The sequence below is a fragment of the Oryctolagus cuniculus genome, chromosome X (assembly GCF_051225735.1).
Source record: "Oryctolagus cuniculus isolate XC-2025 breed Fujian yellow rabbit chromosome X, ASM5122573v1, whole genome shotgun sequence".
NCBI classification, from domain to species: domain Eukaryota; kingdom Metazoa; phylum Chordata; class Mammalia; order Lagomorpha; family Leporidae; genus Oryctolagus; species Oryctolagus cuniculus.
The window spans coordinates 130,948,554-130,971,852 of record NC_142888.1 but is presented as its reverse complement, the minus strand read 5'-3'; the positions used below and the strand labels follow the sequence as shown (position 1 = coordinate 130,971,852).

The 23,299-nt window shown below is 50.3% G+C and overlaps 2 protein-coding genes across 22 annotated transcripts in view; one reads left to right on the top strand and one right to left on the bottom strand.

Moving 5' to 3' along the window:
* Positions 1–809: 809 nt before the first annotated feature.
* PNMA5 (PNMA family member 5) lies at positions 810–7,733 on the top strand. Its single transcript, XM_070066510.2, has 4 exons — positions 810–929; positions 3,126–3,267; positions 4,247–4,312; positions 4,506–7,733. The coding sequence occupies exon 4, from the start codon at positions 4,603–4,605 to the stop codon at positions 5,893–5,895; it is 1,293 nt and encodes a 430-aa protein (XP_069922611.1). The 5' UTR covers positions 810–929; positions 3,126–3,267; positions 4,247–4,312; positions 4,506–4,602; the 3' UTR covers positions 5,896–7,733.
* A 6,318-nt stretch (positions 7,734–14,051) lies between these two features.
* The window catches only part of ZNF185 (zinc finger protein 185 with LIM domain), a 65,949-nt gene continuing 56,701 nt past the window's right edge, over positions 14,052–23,299 (bottom strand). For all 21 annotated transcript variants that reach the window (XM_070067411.1, XM_070067413.1, XM_070067417.1 and 18 more), the window contains 3 exons: positions 21,305–21,407; positions 16,362–16,460; positions 14,052–15,611 (listed from right to left, as the gene is read on the bottom strand). In XM_070067411.1, coding sequence (XP_069923512.1) covers positions 16,362–16,460; positions 21,305–21,407 — 202 coding nt within the window. In that variant the 3' untranslated portion in view covers positions 14,052–15,611. The remainder of the gene's footprint in view (positions 15,612–16,361; positions 16,461–21,304; positions 21,408–23,299) is intronic.

Here is a 23,299-nt window from a genome sequence, read left to right as displayed (position 1 = left end):
AAGACCTCCTGACTCACAACTTGAACCGCTACTATCACCTGCTCTGGGAAATGTGTGTGCACTTTGTAAACTGCTACCAGTGTCCCACCAGTGCCCTTTGCTGGGACAGGACTTTAGGGTCCCCAGTAGCCCCAAGGAAAACAGCTAAGTCTTCCCTCTGTGGAAGAAACCTGCTTTGGGAAAGAAAAGAGAGAAGTTTCGGTACCTCGTGGGTAATTCTCATGCAATCACGAGAATAATGAGAGAATGAAATCTTGATAGTTTCCTGTATCTCAATGAGCCTTGAAAATTGCATGCATTTTTAAAATGAAGGTAGTAGCTGTATTTTTTATTTTTTGCCGTCCCCTAGGACACAGTGGATAAAAATTAACAAGGACAGAGACGTTTGGTTAGTTAGTAGGTACCGAGCTTGTAGTTTGCACCTGGACCTATACTTTGCACATAGCCCTGTGTGCATAGCTTGGAATACACAAACAGGAGGAGCCACTGGTGAAAGTCAGAGCCAGTCCCAGTCCAATGGGTGAGAGACACCTATCATAGTAGCCGCAATGGTTGCTGGGACTGATGTGACAGGTGGTGGTCCTGTCGGCCTCTATTGAGCACGTACAAGCTGGACTGTGAGCAACTCTGCAACGCAACAGTTCTCAGTATGGTTTGAATTCTCTGTTCCCCCTCCAGTCATGACTCAGAGGAGAAACGTGCGGTGGACAGGGCACAACCCCTTTATTGCAGGAGTGGGGTGGAGGTGGAGATGGGGGTGGGCGTGGCCGTAGACGTTGCCGGGATGCATCTGCGAGTGGGCGGTGCTGAAGACCGTTGCTTACCCGACAATTTCTTTCCCGCCACAAACTCGCGGCTCATTCCGTACAGTGGCGGCGGCAGAGTGGCCACGCTGCACGGGCGCTGTGGCCTGGAGGCATTCCCAGAAGGTAAGGAGCTGGGTTTGGGCACAAAAGGGAACCAAGGTTACAACAGATTCCCTCCAATGATCCTGGTTGACCTCCATGAGGTCCCAGGGGCCAGTGGCCTTAGATTCCCCTGGAAGCAGAATCCTAGGGGTCCCTGATATTTCCAGTTATCATGAGTGGCCTCAGAACTTTAGGAGGGCCCATTCTACCCCAAACCTGCCCAGACGTAGCAGTAAGGACAACTGGTTCTGGCCCTTATCCTTGAGGGAAAGTGGCTTTGGCCATTCCTGTTCTAGCCTCTAGCTACCTCTGCTGACTAGATGTGTCCCTGCTCAGAGTAGTGGAAAGGGTGTGTGAGGTTAGGAGTGAATGGGACAGCCTGATGGGTACAGGAGGTTAAAGATAATGAGGTGGGGGAAAGGAGTACAGGGAAATGGAAGTGAGGAACTTGGGTGGGTGCAGGACGTGCACATGAATGGCGGAGTGTATGACACTCGGATGGACACAGAGTTTGGCGGTTCAGTGGCTCTTGGTGAAAGTGGCTTTTGGCGCCAGAAATGGCGCTTGCGCAAGACGCAGTTTGCCGGTTCAGTGGATCTTCAGAGGTTGGCTTTTGGCGCCAGGAATGGCGCTTGCGTGGACGCAGAGTTTGGCGCCAGAGGTGGGGCTTACGTGGACGCAGAGTTAGACGGCAGGGGTGGGGCTTGCGTGGACGCAGAGTGTTGCGCCGGGGTGGGACTTGCGTGGACGCAGAGTTTGACGGCAGGGGTGGGGCTTGCGTGGACGCAGAGTGTTGCGCCGGGGTGGGGCTTGCGTGGACGCAGAGTTTGACGGCAGAGGTGGGACTTGCATGGACGTAGAGTGTTGCACCAGAGATGGAACTTGCGTGGACGCAGAGTTTGACGGCAGGGGTGGGGCTTGCGTGGACGCAGAGTTTGGCACCAGAGGTGGGGCTTACGTGGACGCAGAGTTAGACGGCAGGGGTGGGGCTTGCGTGGACGCAGAGTGTTGCGCCGGGGTGGGACTTGCGTGGACGCAGAGTTTGACGGCAGGGGTGGGGCTTGCGTGGACGCAGAGTGTTGCGCCGGGGTGGGACTTGCGTGGACGCAGAGTTTGGCGCCAGAGGTGGGGCTTGCGTGGACGCAGAGTTTGACGGCAGGGGTGGAGCTTGTGTGGACGCAGAGTGTTGCGCCGGGGTGGGGCTTGCGTGGACGCAGAGTTTGACGGCAGAGGTGGGACTTGCATGGACGTAGAGTGTTGCACCAGAGATGGAACTTGCGTGGACGCAGAGTTTGACGGCAGGGGTGGGGCTTGCGTGGACGCAGATTAGACGGCAGGGGTGGGGCTTGCGTGGACGCAGATTAGACGGCAGAGGTGGGGCTTGCGTGGACGCAGAGTTTGACGGCAGAGGTGGGACTTGCATGGACGTAGAGTGTTGCACCAGAGATGGAGCTTGCATGGACGCAGAGTGTTGCGCCGGGGTGGGACTTGTGTGGACGCAGAGTTTGGCGCCAGAGGTGGGGCTTACGTGGACGCAGAGTTAGACGGCAGGGGTGGGGCTTGCATGGACGCAGAGTGTTGCGCCGGGGTGGGACTTGCGTGGACGCAGAGTTTGGCGCCAGAGGTGGGGCTTACGTGGACGCAGAGTTAGACGGCAGGGGTGGGGCTTGCGTGGACGCAGAGTGTTGCGCCGGGGTGGGACTTGCGTGGACGCAGAGTTTGACGGCAGGGGTGGGGCTTGCGTGGACACAGAGTGTTGCGCCGGGGTGGGGCTTGCGTGGACGCAGAGTTTGACGGCAGAGGTGGGACTTGCATGGACGTAGAGTGTTGCACCAGAGATGGAACTTGCGTGGACGCAGAGTTTGACGGCAGGGGTGGGGCTTGCGTGGACGCAGAGTTTGGCACCAGAGGTGGGGCTTACGTGGACGCAGAGTTAGACGGCAGGGGTGGGGCTTGCGTGGACGCAGAGTTTGGTGCAAGGAGTGGGGCTTGCGTGGACGCAGTTACATGGCAGGCGTGAGGCTTAGGTGGATGCAGAGCTTGGCCTTGGGGGTGTGGCTTGAGTGGAGGTGGGATTTGGGGCTTGGTGGGTGGGATTTTTCCCTGGGGGTGGAGCAGCAGTTTCTTGTATTCGTGAGCAGATTCAAAATTGGCACATCCTGAGCAGGGCATTTGGGACGTAACCACAGTGAAATACCTCTGCCTTGCTTTGGACAGATCCAGTGAAGGGATCCTGATCCATCTAACCTGGTTCGGGAACTGCCTGACAGGACAGAGCTGGAGAGCAAGCTGAGTGCCTGATTACATCAGAATCACAAACTCTACACGGCCAGTGGAATCCACACTGCCAAGTCGTCAAGTAAGTTATTTTGGAAGGTGAGCCTCTGTGACCCTGGCAAAGGACAAGGGGACAAAGGCTGCCTTCCAGGATCCACACACTCTGCAGGGTAGGGCCACACCTAGGGTGACAGTTGTCTGTTTCCTGCAGCGGGACAGTGGGAACCCTTCGTTGGGTCCCTTTTCTGCCCCTAATTCTAGCTGCTACACAATATGAAACCTTAAGCACTTGTTTTTTCAGCACTCAGTCCTTGCTGCTCACCTCACCCCCATCTCCCCTTCACTCTCCCAGCTCCCTTGCTGCTAGGACATTTCCATTGGCTGGAGGATAGTGACATCACCTGTTGCTCTTCAAGTGCCTTCACCTTACCACATGACACAGCCCTGTGCTAGAAACCCATGGTCCATGCTGTTCTCAGTAAGCATAGTAACACTGTAGTTTCTGCACCTACCATTCTCAGATTGCACAGAGCTCTGGCCACCTTTGTCTTCTGTGGGACATTTTCTGAGAAAGAGAACAGCTCCCAGTCTCCTGCCAGCCTTTACCCCAGCAAAGAGATTTCCAGGTCATCTAGACCCACACAAATCCTCTTCTGACAGGCAGCCTTTTTTTTTTTTTTTTACAAGCAGAGTTAGACAGTGAAAGAGACAGAGAGAAAGGTCTTCCTTTCTGTTGGTTAACCCCCCAAATGGCTGCTAAAACCGGCGCACTGCACCAATCCAAAGCCAGAAGCCAGGTGCTTCCTCCTGGTCTCCCATGCGGGTGCAGGGCTCAAGCACTTGAGCCATCCTCAACTGCCTTCCCGGGCCACAGCAGAGAGCTGGATTGGAAAAGGAGCGACCGGGACAGAATCCGACGCCCTGACCTGGACTAGAATCCGGGGTGTCGGCACCACAGGCAGAGGATTAGCCAAGTGAGCCACGGCACCGGCCACAGGCAGCCTTTGTCAGTGTCCCTAGGCATCAGTCCCTGCCTGCTGACAATGGCCTTTGTCCCACAGGCACCTGCAGCACCTACACGCAGCAGAGTTCCCAGACTTCTGAGGAGGAACCCACAGCAGGAGGAGGTCAGTAGGGAGGAGTAATGTAGGGGAGTTTTGGCTGGAGAGACCCTCCACACTGTCCCCTCTTCAAAGTGGTTATAAGAGCCCTGAGAAACAAGAACTACTCTGGGTAAGGGGAGGAAGGGGCAGAGGAAGGGCTCTAGGTGGTAGGTGGAGGGTGGGCATTAACAATGTTCTCATCCAATTTGCATTTCAGACTGTGGAAACCTGTGGCACTTCTGCCTTCCCACTTGACGTTGGCTCAGAATCCTTTGAGTCCTGGTAAAACCCAGAGCCCACATAGTGTGGGAGTAATGGCTGTGAGGCTGTTAGAGGATTGGTGCAAGGGCATGGATATGGACCCCAGGAAGGCCCTGTTGATTGTGGGCATCCCTGTGGAGTGCAATGAGGCTGAAATCCGAGAGACTGTGAAGGCAGGACTGTATCCCCTGAGTGCATATAGGGTGCAGGGCATACTGTTCAGGAGGGAAGACAATGCTAAGGCAGTATTCATCGAATTGATTGACACCATCAATTATGCTACCATACCCAGTCAGATTCCGGGACAAGGGGGCACATGGGAAGTGGTGGTCCATCCCCGCAACTCAGATGATGAGTTTCTCAGTAGGCTCAATTGTTTCCTGAAAGATGAGGGACGGAGAATGATAGATGTAGCCCAAACCTTGGGATATAGCAGCTTCCCCTTGGAGGGCATGGGGCCGAAGCCTTTGGCCCAAGTCCAAGAACCAGTTTTGCAGCCCCTGAAAGAAAGCATGTGGTACAGAAAGCTGAAAGTATTTTCGGGAAGCACTTTGCCAGGCCCAGGTGAAGAGAGCTTTGACACCTGGCTGGAGCAGGTCACTGAGATGATGCAGATGTGGCAGGTGTCAGAGGAGGAAAAGAGGCGGCGCTTGCTGGAGAGCCTCCGGGACCCTGCACTGTCAATCATGCGAGTGTTCCGGGACAGCAATGACTCTATGACTGTAGAGCAGTGTCTGGAGGCCCTGAAGCAGATCTTTGGGAGTAATGAAGACTTTAGATTCGCCCAGTTTCGGTTTCTTCAGACCTATCAGATGGTTGGGGAGAAGTTTTCAGCCTTTTTGCTGCGCTTAGAGCCACTGCTGCAGAAAGCAGTGCAGCATAGCCCTGTGTCGATGCAGAGCACAGACATGATCCGTCTCAAACACATCCTAGATCAGGGCAAGATGAACATTGGCCTGCGAGGCAAGCTGGAGCTCCTAGATCAGCAAGAGTGTCCTCCCACTTTCATGGAGTTAATGAAGCTTATTCGAGATGATGAGTGGGAGACCACCATGGTGGTGACAAAGGAGAAGCAGAAGCAAGGAGAAAGGGGCAGCAGGGCTTCTGGCAGACAGGCAGAAGCAGATTTAAGTACCCCTGTGTCTCTGGTCACCACACTGACAAGGTCTTTTAGTCAGAAGGGCACTCAAACCATGCAGGAAGAGGCTACCCCATTGCTAAAACGAAGGCGGCTGCGTCGCTGCCAAAGAACAGGGAAAGTAGGCCATAAGCAGATGCCACAGGATGCAGTAAGGGAGTCGGGAAACGAGTCGGGGGCTGGGGCCATGAGCCATCCCGAGCCCTAGGAAGCATAGGCTCAGACCCAGGCACTCCTTCCCATAGCAGGCAGAAGACACATATTACAAAAGGGAAGGGGGAACCTAGGAAAACAACAGAGGACCTCAGTGAGGCAGAGGGACAGGGTAGCCAGACCCAAGCTGAGACCCCTCATCTTCTAACATTTGATACAGACTGCACCAACCAAGACCCAACAGTGTGCAGCTCAGGGAGTACCATGAACAGGGCTCCCAGTGGTGGGACAGGTGAGCAGGAAGCAAGCACACTCAGCAGTTGGGGCAACCAACTTTATGGTAGGGACAGCAGTGATGAAGAAGTTGAAGTGCGTACACGTAGGGACTCTGGCCTGCAGCTTGCTCCAGTTGCTTGGTCACCCTCAAAAATCTACCCAGTGGGCTATGAGCTATGGGTGGTCAATGAACCCCAGGCTACATGGGCCCCAGATGAGCCTGCCCTGGAGCTGCCCCCACCAGAAGCTGGTGTTGGTGAGGAAGAGTTGCAAGGTAGAGAGTTAAGGCCTCGGAGGGGAGCCCGCAGGGTACAGCCTGTCTTAAGGATGGTCTACACTGCTCTAGGGGAGCCCCAGGAAGGCAGCACCCTTGAGACTCTGCGCAAGTAGCAGCTGCAAGTCAAAAGGCTTGTAGCATGGGCATCAGTGGGTATGCAGGGAAACTTCTGTTATAGGGGAGGGGGAGGAAGGAGAAGAGGAGGAAAAAGGACTCTGGCGGGGGGAGGGGAGGAGTGTTATTTTGTTCAGCTTTATTTGCACAGGGCCATTGGAGGCTTGCAGAGAGGAGACAGGGAGAACCCAGGCCTGGAATGGTGAGCCAAAACTCAGAGGCTGGCAGGCAACACCACAGCCTGACAACTCAGGCGGCCAGTTTGGAAATGCCCCTGAGGGCCTAGCACCTGAAGACCTCAGCCACCCTCCCGGGCCTGGGAGACACAGGGTGGGGTGGGGGGAGACCATATCAAGGGTGCCAGCTGCCTGGGGCTCCCCAGGGGGCCCCCGACCCATTCACCACCCCCAGGGCAGGCTGCTCCCTGTCCTGGGGAGCCCACCCTTACTTGTGTAGGCCCCGTAGTGACCCACGTGTCAAGTCAGCATCCCTTGCCGCACCGACCACCGTTCTGTGCAGGCCAGGAGGTGTGTGTGTGCCCAGGCTGGAGGTCCTGGCCTGTGCGGCCTGTGCCAAGGCCCTGCCCATCCCCATCGCGTGTGGTGAGCCCCGCCTCTGCTTTCTCGCTGCAGACGTAAGCCACTGCCGCTTGTTCTTGCAGAGTGTGTGTGTGTGTGTGTGTGTGTGCACTTACCTGAGCAGCTCCTCCCCAGAGACCCCGAGCCCAGTCCCAGGAGGCAGCAGGAAAGACAGCCGAGGGCGCAGCCAACCGATGCTCCCACTGTGATGGTGACCGCGATGGTGGGGAGAGGAGGAAGAACTGAACCGGCGATGGACTGGGGGCTGCGTGAGGCTCCACAGGGACTGTGCTCTGATGTTGCCCCCCGAGTTAGTTGTGACTCAGTTTCCCAGCCTGATGTGACATTCCCTGTAGTGTTTCCTGTGTCCCTTGACTTCCCGTGTGGGCCATGGGCAGGACCATGCCTAGCTGGTCAGGGGACCCCTGCAGTGACTGCGTCTTGTCCTGGCGAGGGGCAGATCCTGGGGCCCTCGGGTCGGAAGAACAAGACGGGAGGCCTCCGGTGTGCAGGGCAAATGAGGAACCCTGGAGGAGGGAGGCCCAGGACCCATGGCCTCCAGTGGCTGTCAGGAGTTGCCCTCTGTCATCGCCCCTTCTCTTCAATGGCTGCAGTGTTTCTGTTCAATAAAGCTTGTTTAATGTTCCAGCTGTCTTCCCTCTGCTGTGGGTGTCTCAGGGGGCGGTGGGCTGGGATGAGTGGACAACAGTGGCCACGTTAGCACTGGGGTACGTGCTGGGCAGCATCTGTGCCTCAGGGGCTGTGGGGTCCTCTGAGCTGGATGCAGCCTGGTGACTGCATGCTAGTGAGCGTGGGTACGGGCTGGTTCCATTCCAGGTGCCCTCGGGGTGCCCCAAGGAATCACTGGGTTAGCTGTTAATGGGTGAGCAAGGCACAGCAGGCAGGATCTGAGGCCTGGCATTCCTGGCAGTACTTTGAAGGGCTCAGGGCAACCACACCGGTCAGAAAAGCTTCATGTAGAAATCAAGGCTGGCAGACAGTCAATGATGTGCCCCAAAAGGGCCCAGGCACGAGGTCAGGTGCCCCTGCCATGGGAGGATTGGGGAGGAAGGACCGGGAGAGTCGCTGTCCTTTTTGAGTCCTGACTAGGAGGGTACCCCCTCTATACCCTCTATCCTGGCATCAGATGTTGGGCTGTGAGTGGGAGGTTGCAGATGGGCGTGGGGAGAGCAATGCTTACCCGGGACACCTGAACACTGGCTGGAGGGGCAGGAGTTTCCAGGGAGTGTCTTGTGGGTCACAGAGAAGAGCCCGGAACCAACCATCTTTAACCTTCCTGAGATTTCTGTGACCCTGCAGGCTTCTAGGGCCAGTCTCAAGATGCAGGTGTGTTTTTTATATATATTTATTTATTTTAAGGCAGAGTTAGAGAGATCCTCCATCTGCTGGTTCACTCCTCAAATGGTCTCAATGGCTAGATCTGGGGCAGATCTGAATCCAGGAGCCAGGAGCTTCTTCTGGATCTCCCATGTGGATGCAGGGACCCAAGCACTTGAGTAATCTGCTGCTTTCCCAGGCACATTAGCAGGGAGCTGGATCAGAAGTGGAGCAATTTGGAGTTGAACTGGCGCCCATATGGAATGCCAGCACTGTAGGTGGCAGCTTTGCCTGCTCGGCCACACTGCTGGTCCCCTCAATATGCAGTTTAACTGTTAATAAAAGCCTTGGGAGATGATGACTCTGGATTGGGCTCCTCCCTGCAGGAGTGGAGCAATTCCATTGACCTGAAAGTGGAGTGGCCTTCAGGGCTCCCTCTGGGCCCACAGGCATCCTCCAGACATTTTCAGGAACAGAGCCTCCGACCACTCCCATGGTACAGATGGCACAACCAGTCTGCAAAGCAGGTGAAGAGCCAGGCCCAGGTACTTGGCTCTGCCTGAGCAGCCTGCAGCGCTCCCCTGCCCCCCAGCACCTGGGCGGCCCATCCAACCGATAGGAGCTACAGACAGTAGGGCTGCGGGATGGAGGAGTACTAGGAGACAGTTTGCCCACAGGCAATGGGGATGTCAGTGTGTAGTAGTGAGTAGCAAGTCAAACGGGCCGTGCCTGCTCCTCCTTTGCTTAGCCTTGGCCCGTATTGCAGGTGCTTTGGGGTGTATCCCTTCAGGGCACCCTGCAGGAACATGGTGGCCACCAGTTGTTTGTGCTCTCCCTGCCTTTTCAGGAAAAGCACTATCCACAACATGTCTACCCCATGAGTCTCAGCAGAGCCATAGTGACTGGTGACTCCAAAATCCTTCCAGAATTTGGAGGCAGGAGCACAAGAAAGGGATTAAGAGAGGGGCTGATTGTTGCCAGAGCCTGCAGGTCTCATTGTCTCTCCCTGTTGAGAGTGTGCCTGTGTGTGCTGTGGTACCTGAGCAGGTGTGAGTGTGTGAGTGTTGCATAGGAACGTGTGTGCACGTGTGTGGGACCACGCATATTAGTATGAGTGTGTGAGTACAGCTGTGCGAGTGTGGGAGTGTGTCATAGAATGTATGTGAGCTTGTGTGTCACTGTGGGTGTGAGTGGGTGTACGATGAGCGTGGGTGGATGTGAGGGAGTGGGGCGGGCAGCTGAATGGGTGTACACACGTGAGAGGCTCACTTGGTGGGATCGCAGTCGCTGAAGGGGTGTCACGAGGAGGTCGGGAAGGAGGCAGCCAGTGGAACAGGCCTCTTCCTCCCCACCCCGGAGCAGGGGGACCTCCGGTCTTCCCCAGATGCTGGGCTCTGCGTGGGGCCCTGTCTTCTTCAACCCTGCCCGGGGCCCGTTCTCATCTGCAAAGCTCCTGCCTTACACTGTGTTCGACTACACGGCCCTCCACACGTACTGTGCGTGGGGCCGTGTGTGGCCTGGGACCACCAAGGGTCTCCCCTGGGCTCCCAGGGGCTGAGCTGTGTCTGACAGCGAGGCAGCTCCCTGGGACTGGAGAAGAAAGGTAGAGGAGCCCCTCAGGACCCAACTCTGGGACAGAAGCCAAGGTGAGAGGACCCAGAGGGTCCCCTTACCCAGCCTGTCCCCTGACCCTGGTGGACTGAAGTCTACTTTCTGGGTTTGTCCCTTGGCCTTCATTTGATAGCCATTTCTAGGTATGATGCTTAATTGAAAATAAACACAGTGTATGCTCATCTACCACCTTATGTCATCATGCAGGTGGACAAGAATAAGGCTAAGCTAGGGACAAGGCTGGGACTACCTGTACTTTTCCCACCAGCTCTAATCCTCAGTGGCCTTTCTGGGATCTTGGCCTCCACATGCTCCCAATTCTTGGAGCATGGGTGTGGGACGTTTATTTGCCACAGAGATGAAAATGTCCTGTGGCCATCACTTTGCAAGTCCACATGGCAGAGGAGACCTGGGTAGTCTGGATCAGGACAGGCCACGGGAATCAGCTCTGCTCCTGTGAGAGACAGGAGCATAGCCTAGCCAGAGACTCCCGGAGACCACCCCATTCCCAGCCCTCAATACTCACCACAGGGCAATGTGAACTCTCTTCTCTTACCTTTTCCTTTGCCTGCTCAAATAGAATCACCACTCCAGGCCCCTGTTTCTGTCACCTCAGAGTGGGCGGGACAAGGACCAAAGCCCAGGAATTTGCCAGCTACTTCCTAGGCCTGGGAATGTTGCTTAAACTGTTTAGTTTGTGTACTTTGTCATGACAGTCCTTGCAAATGAATATAGCCCTCCTTCTCCATAAGAGGAAAGACTCAGGGGGGCGGTGCTGTGGCACAGTGGGTAAAGCTGCAACCTGCAGTGCTGGCATCCCATATGGACGTAGGTTCGAGTCCCAGCTGCTCCACTTCCAATCCAGCTCTCTGCTATGGCCTGGGAAAGCAGTAGAAGATGGCCCAAGTCCTTGGGCCCCTGTACCTGTGTGGGAGACCCAGAAGAAGCTTCTGGATCTTCTCTCTCTCTTTCTCTCTGCTTCTCCTTCTCTCTCTGTGTAACTCTTTCAAATAAATAAATAAAATATTTTTTTAAAAAAGAGGTAAGATTCAGGAATGTTTTCCTTATTTACCTATGATGAATACATACATGGACCCACAAAATTCCCATTTATATTCGTCAGAGCAGAACCAAGAGGAAATGACATTTAGATACATAAAGATTGACAGACAGTGAGACAGACAGATTATGGGAAATCAGCACAGGCTATTTTGGAGACTAACAAGTCCAATTAAATGGCATTTTCAAGTTAGGGAAAGGTTTCTTTTAGGTCTTTCAGCCATGCATTAAGATTCCTAGAAACAGCTAATTAGGAGCTGCTACCATAGTCCTTGTCTCCTCAATTAGTAAAAGCTCCTCTTTCTCAGTTGCACTCGAGATAATAGCTGATGTCAGGCAAAGAAAGTAGCTGTGGAACCAAGTTCAATGACCCCCAAGTTCTCTGCTCAGTGGCAGAAGTCCTCTGAGTGTCACATCTTCTATCTTTGGATAATCCTTTTTTGTCTCTGGATTGGATCAAAAGTTGGATGCTTGGATAGTGTGCAGCTTTTATTTTTAGATTATATAAAACTTGGAAACATGGTTCACTTGATAGGAAAAATGACAATTTAACAGGATCCAGGCTGCCTTCATGAGCAAGATGATGTTGTACATCTAGAGGAGTGAGTTCTGGTGTACATCAGGGAAACCTTGAGCAGAGTCCTTGAGATGTGTATTCATGATTATTAACAAGGAAGGGTGAAAGGAACCATGAGTGTTTAAATGGAAGAACTGTTATCCAGGAGAGAATCAAAGTAGCAGTTTCATTTATTTTAGGGGCTGGCATTTAGGAGAGAGATTAGAGGCCACCAGGGGCAACAATCAAAGGCAAACAGGTTTAACCAAATTGAATTCATTTTCTGAAACAGGCTGTCCACAGACAGAATGGGTTTTTAAGGGACTGAGTTCCTGGTCATTGGAAGTGTGCAATAATGATTAGGTTTCCCATGTCTGTGATGATAATGAAGGTAAGGAAGGACCCAAAACACTACAATAGTCTTCATTAAGATTTGATGAGGAGCCTTTGCTGTGGTGTGGCAGGTGAGGCTGCCACCTGCAGTGCCGGCATCCCATATGGGCACCTGTTCAAGTCCTGGCTGCTCCACTTCTGATTCAGCTCTCTGCTGTGGCCTGGGCAGGCAGTGGAAGATGGACCAAGTCCTTGGGCCCCTGCACCCACATGAGAGACCCAGAGGAAGCTCCTGGCTCCTGGCTTCGGATCAGCTCGGCTCTGGCCATTGCAGTCATTTGGGGAGTAAACCAGCAGATGGAAAACTCTCTCTCTCTCTCTCTCTCTCTCTCTCTCTGGCTCTACCTCGCTCTGTAACTCTTTCAAATAAATAAAATAAATCTTTTAAAAAAGATTTGATGAGTCTAGTTTATGCCAGTGTGTCCTATAGTGTCTCCCACCACTCTCCAAGCCCAGACCAAGTGTGCTGCCTGCAAGTCATGGTGACGAAAGCCATGCACATGCTGAAAGGTGATGGCACAGGGGAAGGCACCATCCATTTCGAGCAGAAGGGAACACATAACAGGACTGGCTGAAGGCCTGCAAGGATTCTGTGTGCATCAGTTTGGAGATAATACACAAGGCTGTACCAGTGCAGGTTCTCACTTTAATCTTCTTTCCAAAAAACATGCTGGTGGCAGCGGGAGGCAAAGGACGAATAGAAGCATGTGGGTGACCTGGGCAATGTGATTACTGGCAGCAATGGTGTGGCTTATGTGTTAACTGATCTCACTCTCGGGAGACATGCCCATCAGTGGCTGCACTGGTGGCCCATGAGAAAGATGACTTGGACAAAGGTGGAAATAAAGTACAAAGTCCAGAAATGCTGAAGTTGTTTGACTTGTAGTGTAATTGGAATATTCCCTACCATCTGATGTGAGTTCTAGTAACTCATCTGTTAGCATGATAGTTGTAGAAACCTAATTTGATGAATATTAAACACTGTAATCTTAAAGTATAATTGTGGGGCCAGTGCACTTAAGCCACCCCCTGAAACATCAGTGTTCAAGTCCTGAGTCCCATCCGTTCTGCTTCCGATCCAATTCCCTGCTAATGGCCTGGGAAAGCAACAGAAAATGGCCCAAGTGCTTGGGCCCCTGCAACCCACATGAGAGACCCAGATGAAGCTCCTGGCTCCTGGTTTCCACCTGGCCCAGACCCTGCCATTGTGGCCATCTGGGAAGCGAATCAGTGGATGGAAACCACCCCCTTCTCTTTGCTTTTCAAATAAATAAATCTTTAACAACAAAAAAAGTATAATGTGAACTTCTTCAGCCTCTCTAAATATCTGTAATGAAAACTGATTAATAATCCGTTGGAAGATTTGTATGGTTTTATAAGACTCATATTCAATTAAAATACCTGTTTAAGGAGCCAGCAATGCCAGCATCCCATATGGATGCCAGTTTGAGACCTGGCTGCTCCACTTCCCATCCAGTTCCCTGTCGATGTGCCTGGGAAAGTAGCAAAAGATGGCCCAAGTTCTTGGGGCCCTGTGCCCATGTGGGAGACCCAGAAGCAGCTCCAGGCTCCTGGCTTCAGCCTGGCCCAACCCTGGCAGTTGCAGCGATTTGGGGGTAAGCCAACTGATGGAAGATATCTCCCTCTGTGTATGTGTGTCTCTCTCTGTCTCTGTCTCTCCTCTCTGTAATTCTGCCTTTCAAATAAATAAAAAATAAATCTTTAAAGTCTGTTTGAATGGTCTGTGTGCTTTCTCAGAATTACATATGAGTATTAAACTTATTTTCTGAATTCAATTTTCATTCAACCCTGTGAATAAACACCGCATATGGTGCTTTAAAAAGATCTGATGAGTCCAGAATCCATATTTCCTGTGCATACAGTTTCTAGATCTTGCTATTAAGTATGTATTTTCTTTTGTAGAGAATGGCTTTAATAGGAGCAAAGAAGTTTCACAGCTGAATACACCAAGCTATTATACTTTAAAAAAGGAAACGTCAATACTGATATGTATAATATCTTAACATTTATTATAACTGTGCACATTAATGTGGGTTAAGCAAGTATGATTAGAAACACCAAGCAATTAAAAAGGAGCAAAAATAATGCAACCATTGCTCTTCCTCAAGTCTGCTGAAACCTGAGCCCTTTTAGACACGTAAGAGGCTGTTTTGGATTAAAATCAATACTGATCTTCCAAGCTTTCTTACAATATTTTGCATGTTGGTTCTAAAAATCACTTAAAGGCAGATTATAGCTGTAAGATGGAGAAAGCAGCCTATCTTGGGTCTCTTTCTACATTGCAGTTCACCATGTGGGCCTGCATTGGAGCCTCATGTGCAGCATCTCTCGACAAAGAAATGACTTTTCTTTAACTCATTCATTCAATACTTATGTTTTAGTGCCAAATACCATGTTGGGCTAGACTTAGGGAATCCAGGCACACATTCAGTGTGGGTTCATGAAAGAGGATGCCTGGGGGAGGCCTGATCGGGCAGTATTACCTGTCAGGATTTAGGTATCCTCTGCACAGTGCTTGGCACACACCAAGCACAGAATCAGTGCTTGCTGTTGTGATTACTGCTCCAGGAGAGAACATGGGCTCTGAAGAGAGACAGCGATGGTTCTGTGCAAGGCATGAGCACCTCTCTGAGCCTCAGCATCCTCATCTGGATTGTTATGAGGATTAAAGGCATCCCTCTGTGATAATGTCTGGGATGGGATAAGGCTTCAAGAAATGGTACTTGCTTTTCTCCCTTCTTAATCTTTCAGGTACCTATATACCTTAAAACTTACTTGAGAAGATTTCTGAATAAAGCTCAGGGAGTAGGAATTCAGGATTAAAGGTATTGATCTGCTATCAAGAGTCAAACAGGAGATATCCCTTTGGTCAGTAGCCTCCTAAATTTATATCCAATCAAATGTAAATCTAGTTGTTCAAACTTCCCAATACATAGCCATACATCTGCAGGAAAAACTCAAATATGGTTAAAGGTGGGTAGGAGGAGGCCAATAAAATCCACCATATAACTCAATCAAAAGCAACTACTCTTTAAAAGTGTATGGAAATTTTAAAAATATACATATAGCAATATATATAAATATTATATATATATTGCAATAGACAAGACAAACATTAGACTAGGCCAATCCCTAGTATTTAATGCCTACAATTTACCCACCAGGGATTGTCAACTTATCCCTCAGAAGCATCAAGGGAGTCAGAACACACTGAACCCCTTCCTTTTGCCTATGCCTAACTTTTCAGGACACCTAAACTCACTAGAATGTCAATCTGTCTTAGAGAAACCAAGATGGAATTCCTGTTCCATCTTTTTTGATCAAACCTGAAATGAGACTGTGAATGTAAAGTGCTTTCTAAGCTAGAAAAAGGTACACACACGAGTAATGATTGTCAGTAAGATATGATACTGGACATAAGCTAGGGTAAAATTTATGAAGACATAAAATGGAGGGAGGAAGTGCAGAAAGAGGAATCAGCAACTTGGGGCAACTAGGGACAGCTAAACTTGTCCGGGAGTCATCAGCTTCTGATCAACCTGGAGGAGCTGCAAGAAAACAGGAAATGCTGTGAAACCACAAACACGCATCCAACCCAGCCATGGGTCACAACCACACACCTTGGGGTGGGTGACTGCCCAGTGGATCTTCTGAAGAGAAGGTGATCAGCATGTAGCAAGCGGAGAGTCTCTTCTTCACCCATTCCCATTGCTTCAAGGAAATACCCTGCTCTTGAGCAGACCCTGGGGGCAGTCCCCCTGGGTGTTGGCATGCCAACCTGTCTTCAGTACTTTTGAAAACATGTCCTAGAGGTTTGTTTTACTGAAGGTCTGAGTTCCAAGTCTTGCTTCAAGTCCTGATCTGAAGCTATGTGCGCAACAGTGGAGGTGGTCCAAAGACAGTAGCAGATAGCCTTAGATCTCAACCTGAAGACCTTGGATAAAGTCAGGAGTAGACCCTAAACCAACTAGCTGATTCCCCAGACCCTTTCTCTTTCTAAGTCTTTAATTCCTTGTCACAAAATGGGGCTACCCATAGAGACCTGACCAGCATCACTAGGCAGCTGGAGGGCTCAGCAGAGGCGCTAGGTGGAAGGTGCTTCTTGGGTGGAAGAAGCTATGATTTCTGCAACTTTACAGTGTCCCTGGCTGGGGAGGAGGTCTGTTCATGCCACCCAAGACTCCAAAGTATCAACAGGTATAGGGTATGAGACTTGAACAGCAAAGCTGAAACCGAGGCACATTTCTCCTCCCTAATGAGTCTCTTGGCTGCTTACCCACTGGGGTTAGAGCACCTACCTAGAAGAGCTTCTCATAACATTTCCCACAGTGAATGGTGTCACGGTGAATGAAGATCTGATCCAAGAAGTCACCCATCGGTTTGCTGCAAACTCCACACTGAGAAAGAAAGCAAGTTGGAGGTCAACATACAAATGAAAGCAACAGGGGCTGGAATTGTGGTATAATGGATTAAGCCATCCCCTGCAATGCCAGCATCCCATATTTGTGCCAGTTCAAGTCCCAGCTGCTAAACTTCCAATCTAGCTCCCTGCTGATGGCTTGGGAAAGAAGTGGAAAATGGCACAGGTCCTTGGGCCCCTACACACACATCAAAGACTCAGATGAAGCTCCTGACTCCTGGATTTGGTATGGCCAGCACTGGCCATTGCAGCCATTTGGGGAGAAAACCAGCAGATGGAAGATCTTTCTATCTCTCCCTTTCTTTCTTTCTAACTCTGCCTTCCAAATAATTAAAATAAACCTTTACCAAAAAAAAAATGGAAGCACCAATGGTGAGTGAATAAATTAAGAAGGTGTGCAGGCACATGCCATGAGCTGATGACACATCCTGGACCTTCCAAGTAAACTACCAAAAAAACAGCAAAAAAGGAATTAAAACCTAAACTTATAATTCAGATGAAATAAGCACACTTTAAAACTTCACAGAAACTAGCTGGCAAGATAACCAGGTAGTAGTTAAGAACACAGGTTTTTGAATGCAGCCTGGGATTGAGCTGTGACTCTACTACTTATTAGCTGGGTAAGCATGGGCACACTACTGAAACTCCCCCAGCTTCTGTTTTCTCATGTATAAACTGGGCATGCTAGCAGGTCAAAAATCTCAAGGTTATTATGAGGATTCAGTGACATGTCCATGTAGAGCACTCAGCAAGGCACCAGGTACAAAGTAAGTGGCTCAATAAATGTTGGCAGTCACTCTAGTTATAGAAAACATTCATTATTACTTTTAAGGTCCAAAGGAAGGTAATATGAAAGTTCTACTAGGGGCCGGCACTGTGGTGCAGTAGGTTTATCCTCTACCTGTGGCACCAGCATCCCATATGGGTGCCAGTTCTAGTCCTGACTGCTGTCTTCTGATCCAGCTCTCTGCTATGGCCTGGGAAAGCAGTGGAGGATGGCGCAGGTCCTTGGGCCCCTGCACACACATGGGAGACCTGGAAGAAACTCCTGGCTACTGGCTTCGGATCGGCGCAGCTTCAGCTGTTGTGGCCATTTGGGGAGTGAACCAACAGAAGGAAGACCTTTCTCCCTGTCTCTCCCTCTCACTGTCTGTAACTTTACCTCTCAAATAAAAATAAATAAAATCTTTAAAAAAAAAAGTCCTACTAAAGGGAAGGATATTTTAGCAATCCAGCTCCTCCAACCTCAGAACTCTTACACCTGTCTCTTCAGGAATGCCAGCAGTGGACACCCCCATACACACACACACACACACACACACACACACACCCAGCACTGGAGGCATGAACAATGTGGCCTGCAAACAGTCTTGGATAAGAGGAGCACATGAGCCCCTGTGTGTCTGGATCTCCAGCCCTCTCTGAGTGACAGGCTGAGCCTTCAGGCTTTGGGCTTTCATGGGGTGCCAAGAAGGCTGGAGAATGGCTGCTAGGCTCCACTGTGTCCCTTCTGGTCATTCTTGCCAGGTACCTTTCCATGGCAAGCTGCCTGGCTATTCCTCCTTTGCAATTCCTTTCTCCAGACAGTGTTTTTAAAAAATGTTTATTCATTTTTTAATGAATTTAAAAGGCAGAGCAAGTTGAGTGAGAAAGAGAGATGGGGTGGGTGGGGGGAGGAAGAGCTTCCATCTGCTGGTTTACTCTCCACATGCCCTCAACACTCAGGGCTGGGCCAGGCTGAAGCCAGGAACCAGGAACTCAACCCAGGTCTCCTACTTGGTGACAGGGACCCAATTATTTGAGTTATCACCTGCTGCCTCCCAGGGTGCAACTAGCAGTAAGGCACTCCAATATGGGCTGCAGCATTCTAAGCGGCACCTTAACCCACTACACTATGATACCCAACCCTCCTGGCACTTTTGTTTCTTACTGTAAATTAATGAGCTCTCCAACTCATGTACCATGTTTCTATCACGTAAGTTATTGTGAACCAAGACTTGAACTTGCACTTTGCTGACTGACCCATTTACAGTCACTTCTGGGTGCACAAAAATAAAAATATGGGCTTGAAAAGTATTTCACTTAGTGGAGAACAGGGACCCCAAAGGGTTTCTATGATGCTGCAGCCATGGATATTTTCTCTTTTTTCCTAAGATGATTGAAGACACAGTTTATACAGATGCCCTGGAGCAATGTGGTGGCCTTTCCTGGGAAGCAGCAGAGCGTAGCTGAGATACCACTGGTTTTGATGTCACAATCTTGGATGGACACCCTTGCTTCTGCAACAGCTCCAACTTTCTCATGTGAGCCCCAATAAGGCAAGTTTAAAATTCCCAACTCTGCAGCCTCCTATTTCCACATGTATAGATAGATGGGAGATCTGCCATGAGTAGGCAACAGCTCCCTTTGCCCAGCATCCAGAAAACAACCCCATGTATCCCTTCACCCCTGACTGTAGACTCCCTCACAAAGTCTTCCCAGGGCTACTGCCTGCTCTGAATGCACCCTCCCCAGATGCTTTGTAATGTGAGACCAGATGCACTTAGAGTAGCTTAGGTCTCAGGTGCCCCTCCTGCTGCTCAGTGTTTCATAGGAGTGCTCTGTAATTAAGGGTATAACTCAAAGTCTCCAAAAGATTCTAGGGCTTTTCATGGAAATCTAATCAGAAGAAAAGTGTTCTCTGTTACAGCACCTGTCATATCTTTAAGGAAAGAATATATCCTACTTGGAGTCCACAAATACAACTGGCCCTCAAATGAGTCCCTCTTGCCCCTGCTTTTTTTTTAAAAAAAAATATTTCTTTGAAAGGCAGAGTTAGAGAAGAGAATATAAGAACAGAGAGAGAGATCTTCCATCTGTGGTTCGCTCCCCAAATGTCTGTAACAGTTGAGACTGGGCCAGGCTGAAGTCAGAAGCAGGTGGTGGCTTATGCACTGCATCACAACACTGGCCCCAACCCTTTCCCCCCTTCTCATCACAGTGTTCTGCTGCTCTCTATGCCATCCCCTGTTGTCTCTCCCCTGCACTCTGCTGCACTCTCACTCCATCAAACTCACCTGGAAAGTTTCCACCATGGCAAATGCAAGTCTCTCTGCTTCACTCCCAGCCCAGACAAAGTCTGGGGAATAGCACACACCCCTGTTGCCCAGTCTCAGTAGGAATGCATGAGCATTCACACAAAGTGGGAACTGCACAGCTTTCATTTTCCTCTGCTCCACCCACATTCCCACTCTCCTCTCACTTATACTGACCAAGAAAACAGAAGCAGCTACTGAAGAAATTCTTCATTCTTTACCACCCAACCTGGAACCTTCACTGTATGTGATGCATACACTCAGCACTCCCCATCCCTGCCACATGTAAACCAGTACCCACATGTCTCCTACTTAAGGCCACTGTACTGTTTACCATTAGCCTTTCTCCTGCACCATCAATTTGCTCTCCGCTGTATTGTTCCCATCAGCATAAACAAGTGTTATAGCATCTCCTCCCCACTCCCTGCTTATTATGCTCTCCTAGAAGATCATCCAGACTTGCTCACTCCATTTCCACATGTCCCAGTATCTTGAGTCCACTCCAGCCAGGCTTTGGTCCCCATCACTCCACCAAGACAGTGTTTACTGAAAACAGGGACCACGATGCTGCAAAATTCAGTGGTCCATTCCCCATCTTCATCCTATTTATGTCTTGGCAACCTCAGGATGGTCACAGGGTGACCACTGCAGCCTTCTTAAGAAATCATGTCACTTGGCTTCTGCAGCATTACATTCTCCATTACTTCTCAGCCTCCTTTGTAGACTCCTCCTGCCATTCCCAACCTCAAAATGCTAGAAAGGACATAGGGTTTATTCTTAGCCCTCCTCTCCAAACACTCACACCCTAGATGAACTCATCTGCTCCCACAGCTTGGGAAAAATGTATATCCAGAGGAATCCCAGGCCTGGTCTTCCCCTGGGACGTCAAACTTACATGCATCTGGCCATGTGATCTCCACACTTGGCTCTCCCCAAGGCATTCTTTAGCTGTCTACACTTTCACTCTTGAAAACATGCCCAAATCTGCTCCCTTTCAGTTCCTTTCATGGCACTGAACAGCATCAGCATTCTTCCAGTTAATGGCTTAAGCCTCAAACCTTGGGATCTCCTATGATTCCACTCATTCTCTCATAATGTCAGCATTATTTTATATAAAAAAATCACCCAGCCACCATTTTGCCAACACTGCTGCCAATTCCTTAATCAAGTGACCATTTTCTGTAGTTTGATCTACCACAACAGCCTCCTCACGGGTGTCCCCCACTCCAGTCTCTCCTTATTAAGGGACTTTTTAATAAGCATGAATTGAATCTTGCTACTCTCCTATGCTCTAATAGGTTCCTATTCTTACTAACCCTCTGTAGTTTCCAGCTGCATTTACAGTAAAATCCAAGCTCTGTGTCCTCCAAAAGCTACATGATGATGTACCCCCAGCTATCTCTGAACTTATCTCCTACCAGCCATCTCCTCAATAAGGCCATTCCAGTCATGCAAAGTACAATAGTCTATGATTCTGCCTCGACCGTGTGCACTTGCTGGCCCTCAACTGGAACAGTCTTTCCCCAGAAAACAGCTTTTCTCTCCCTTGTGCTACTAAGCACATGGAATCACCAATGTTTATTCCCTCCCTTGAACTTGGGAATGCATTCAGCTCTCAGAACCGCGAAGCCTCTGCGATCATGCACAATTATATATGGAGACCAAGTCTTTTCCACAGTCTCCGAATCCCTGAGCCTGCTGAGCTCTGCAGCATGAGGTTCTAAGCAGGACTGACTTTGTTCCTTACCTTAAAACAGTATTCGTGGCAGCAGATGCCAAGATGTTCTAAGGTGATCTTTGGACAGTCTCGGATCTCACAGCTGCAGTAAGTACAGATCCCTCCAGATGTTCTGCAAAATGAAAACCAAGAACCCAACGGTCAGGCAGACAGATTTCTGCTATGATGCAGCCAGAGTTAGTTTTGCTGTCAGATCCCCAGTCTGCCATGTTTCTTGTAGTGTACAACTGGCAGCAGAGATTTTTTAAAAGATTTATTTTACTTATTTAAAAGACAGAGTTACAGAGAGACGTAGAGCCAGAGAGAGAGAGAGGTCTTCCATCTACTGGCTCACTCCTCAAATAGCCACAAGAGCCAGAGCTGAGCTGATCCGAAGCCAGGGCCAGGAGCTTCTTCTTGGTTTCCCATGCGGGTGCAGGAGCCTAAGGACCTGGGCCATCTTCTACTGCTTTCCCAGGCCATAGCAGAGAGCTGGATCTGAAATGGAGCAGCCGGGACTTGAACCAGCATCCATAAGAGGTGCTGGCTCTGCAGGCAGCGGCTTTAACCTGGTGCCCCACAGTGCTGGCCCCGGCAGCAGAGCTATTGATCAGACTCGTTCTCAGTCTGATGTAGACTTCTGCATTATTTCCAAAATCCATCATGAATCTTTGCTCCAGTCACTCTTTTTTTAAAGACTTATTTATTTGAAAGTCAGAATTACACTGAGAAAGAAGGACAGGTAGAGAGAGAAAGAAAGGTCTTCCATCCGCTGGTTCACTCCCCAATTGGCTGCAATGGCCGGAGCTGTGCCAATCTGAAGCCAGGAGCCTCCTCCAGGTCTCCCACGTGGGTGCAGGGGCCCAGGGACTTGGGCCATCCTTTCCTGCTTTCCCAGGACATAGCAGAGAGCTGGATCAGAAGAGAGCAGCCAGGACTCGAACCAATGCCCATATGAGATGCCAGCACTACAGGCGGCAGCTTTACCTGCTACACCAAAGCACCGGTCCTGCTCTAGTCACTATTATAGTACAAGGGAACACTCTGACATGGCCTTCATTCCAGGCAGCTTGTCTCTCCCTGCCCCTCCACCAGGGCCTGCTATCCTCTAGAGCAGGAATACCAATGCCTTCTCTCACAGGAGATATGCCATCATATGCCCTAGCTGACCCCGTCTTAATGGTCTTCTCTTCATGCCTAGAACCACAAAGCCCTGGCCCTTCTGTCCCTACATTCTTGGATCCACACTGCCCTTTGTCCACCCAAAGAGCCTGCTTGGATTTTATGTTGAAGTCCTGGGTTGACTATCTCTCCAGTTCTAGGATTCCTGCTTTTGTCCCTAGGAATCAATTCTGCTTTTCCTCTTCAGATAGGGTCTTCTCAAAGTGTCTGCTTGCCCTGATCCAAATCAAGGATACTACCTTCCAGATATGTGAATCTGTTTCTGACAGGAGCAGTGGTGGTGTAACCAACCTGATTACCATGGGGATCTTGGGTTCACCCTAACATCCTCATGCTGGCTTAGAGCTCCCTCAAAAGCAGCATTGCTAAAAGCTCCTGTGCTCAGGGTGAGCATTTGGTGCAGTGGTTAAGTTACTGCCTGGGACACCTGGAACCCATATTGCAGTGCCTGGTTCAAGTCCAAGTTCCTCTGTTTCTGATCCAGTTTTCTGCTAATGCATACCCTGGAAGGCAGCAGGTGATGGCTCAAATACTAGTGTGCCTGCCACCCACATGGGAAACTCAGATGGAGTTCATGGTTTGTGGCTTCAGCTTGGCCCATCCCCAGCTGTTGCAGCCATTTGGGGAGTGAAACCAGTGGGTGGAAGGTCTCAGTGTCTCCCTCTCCTTTCCTCTCCTCTCTTCACCCCCCCCTCTCCCCTCCCCTCCCCTCCTTTTCTCTCCTCCTCTCTCCCCTCCTTCTCTCTCCTCCTCTCTCCCTCCTCCTCTCTCCCTCCCTCCTTTTCTCTGCCTTTCAAATGAAAATTTTAAAAAATAAAGACTTTTAAAAAGACATCCTTCTGG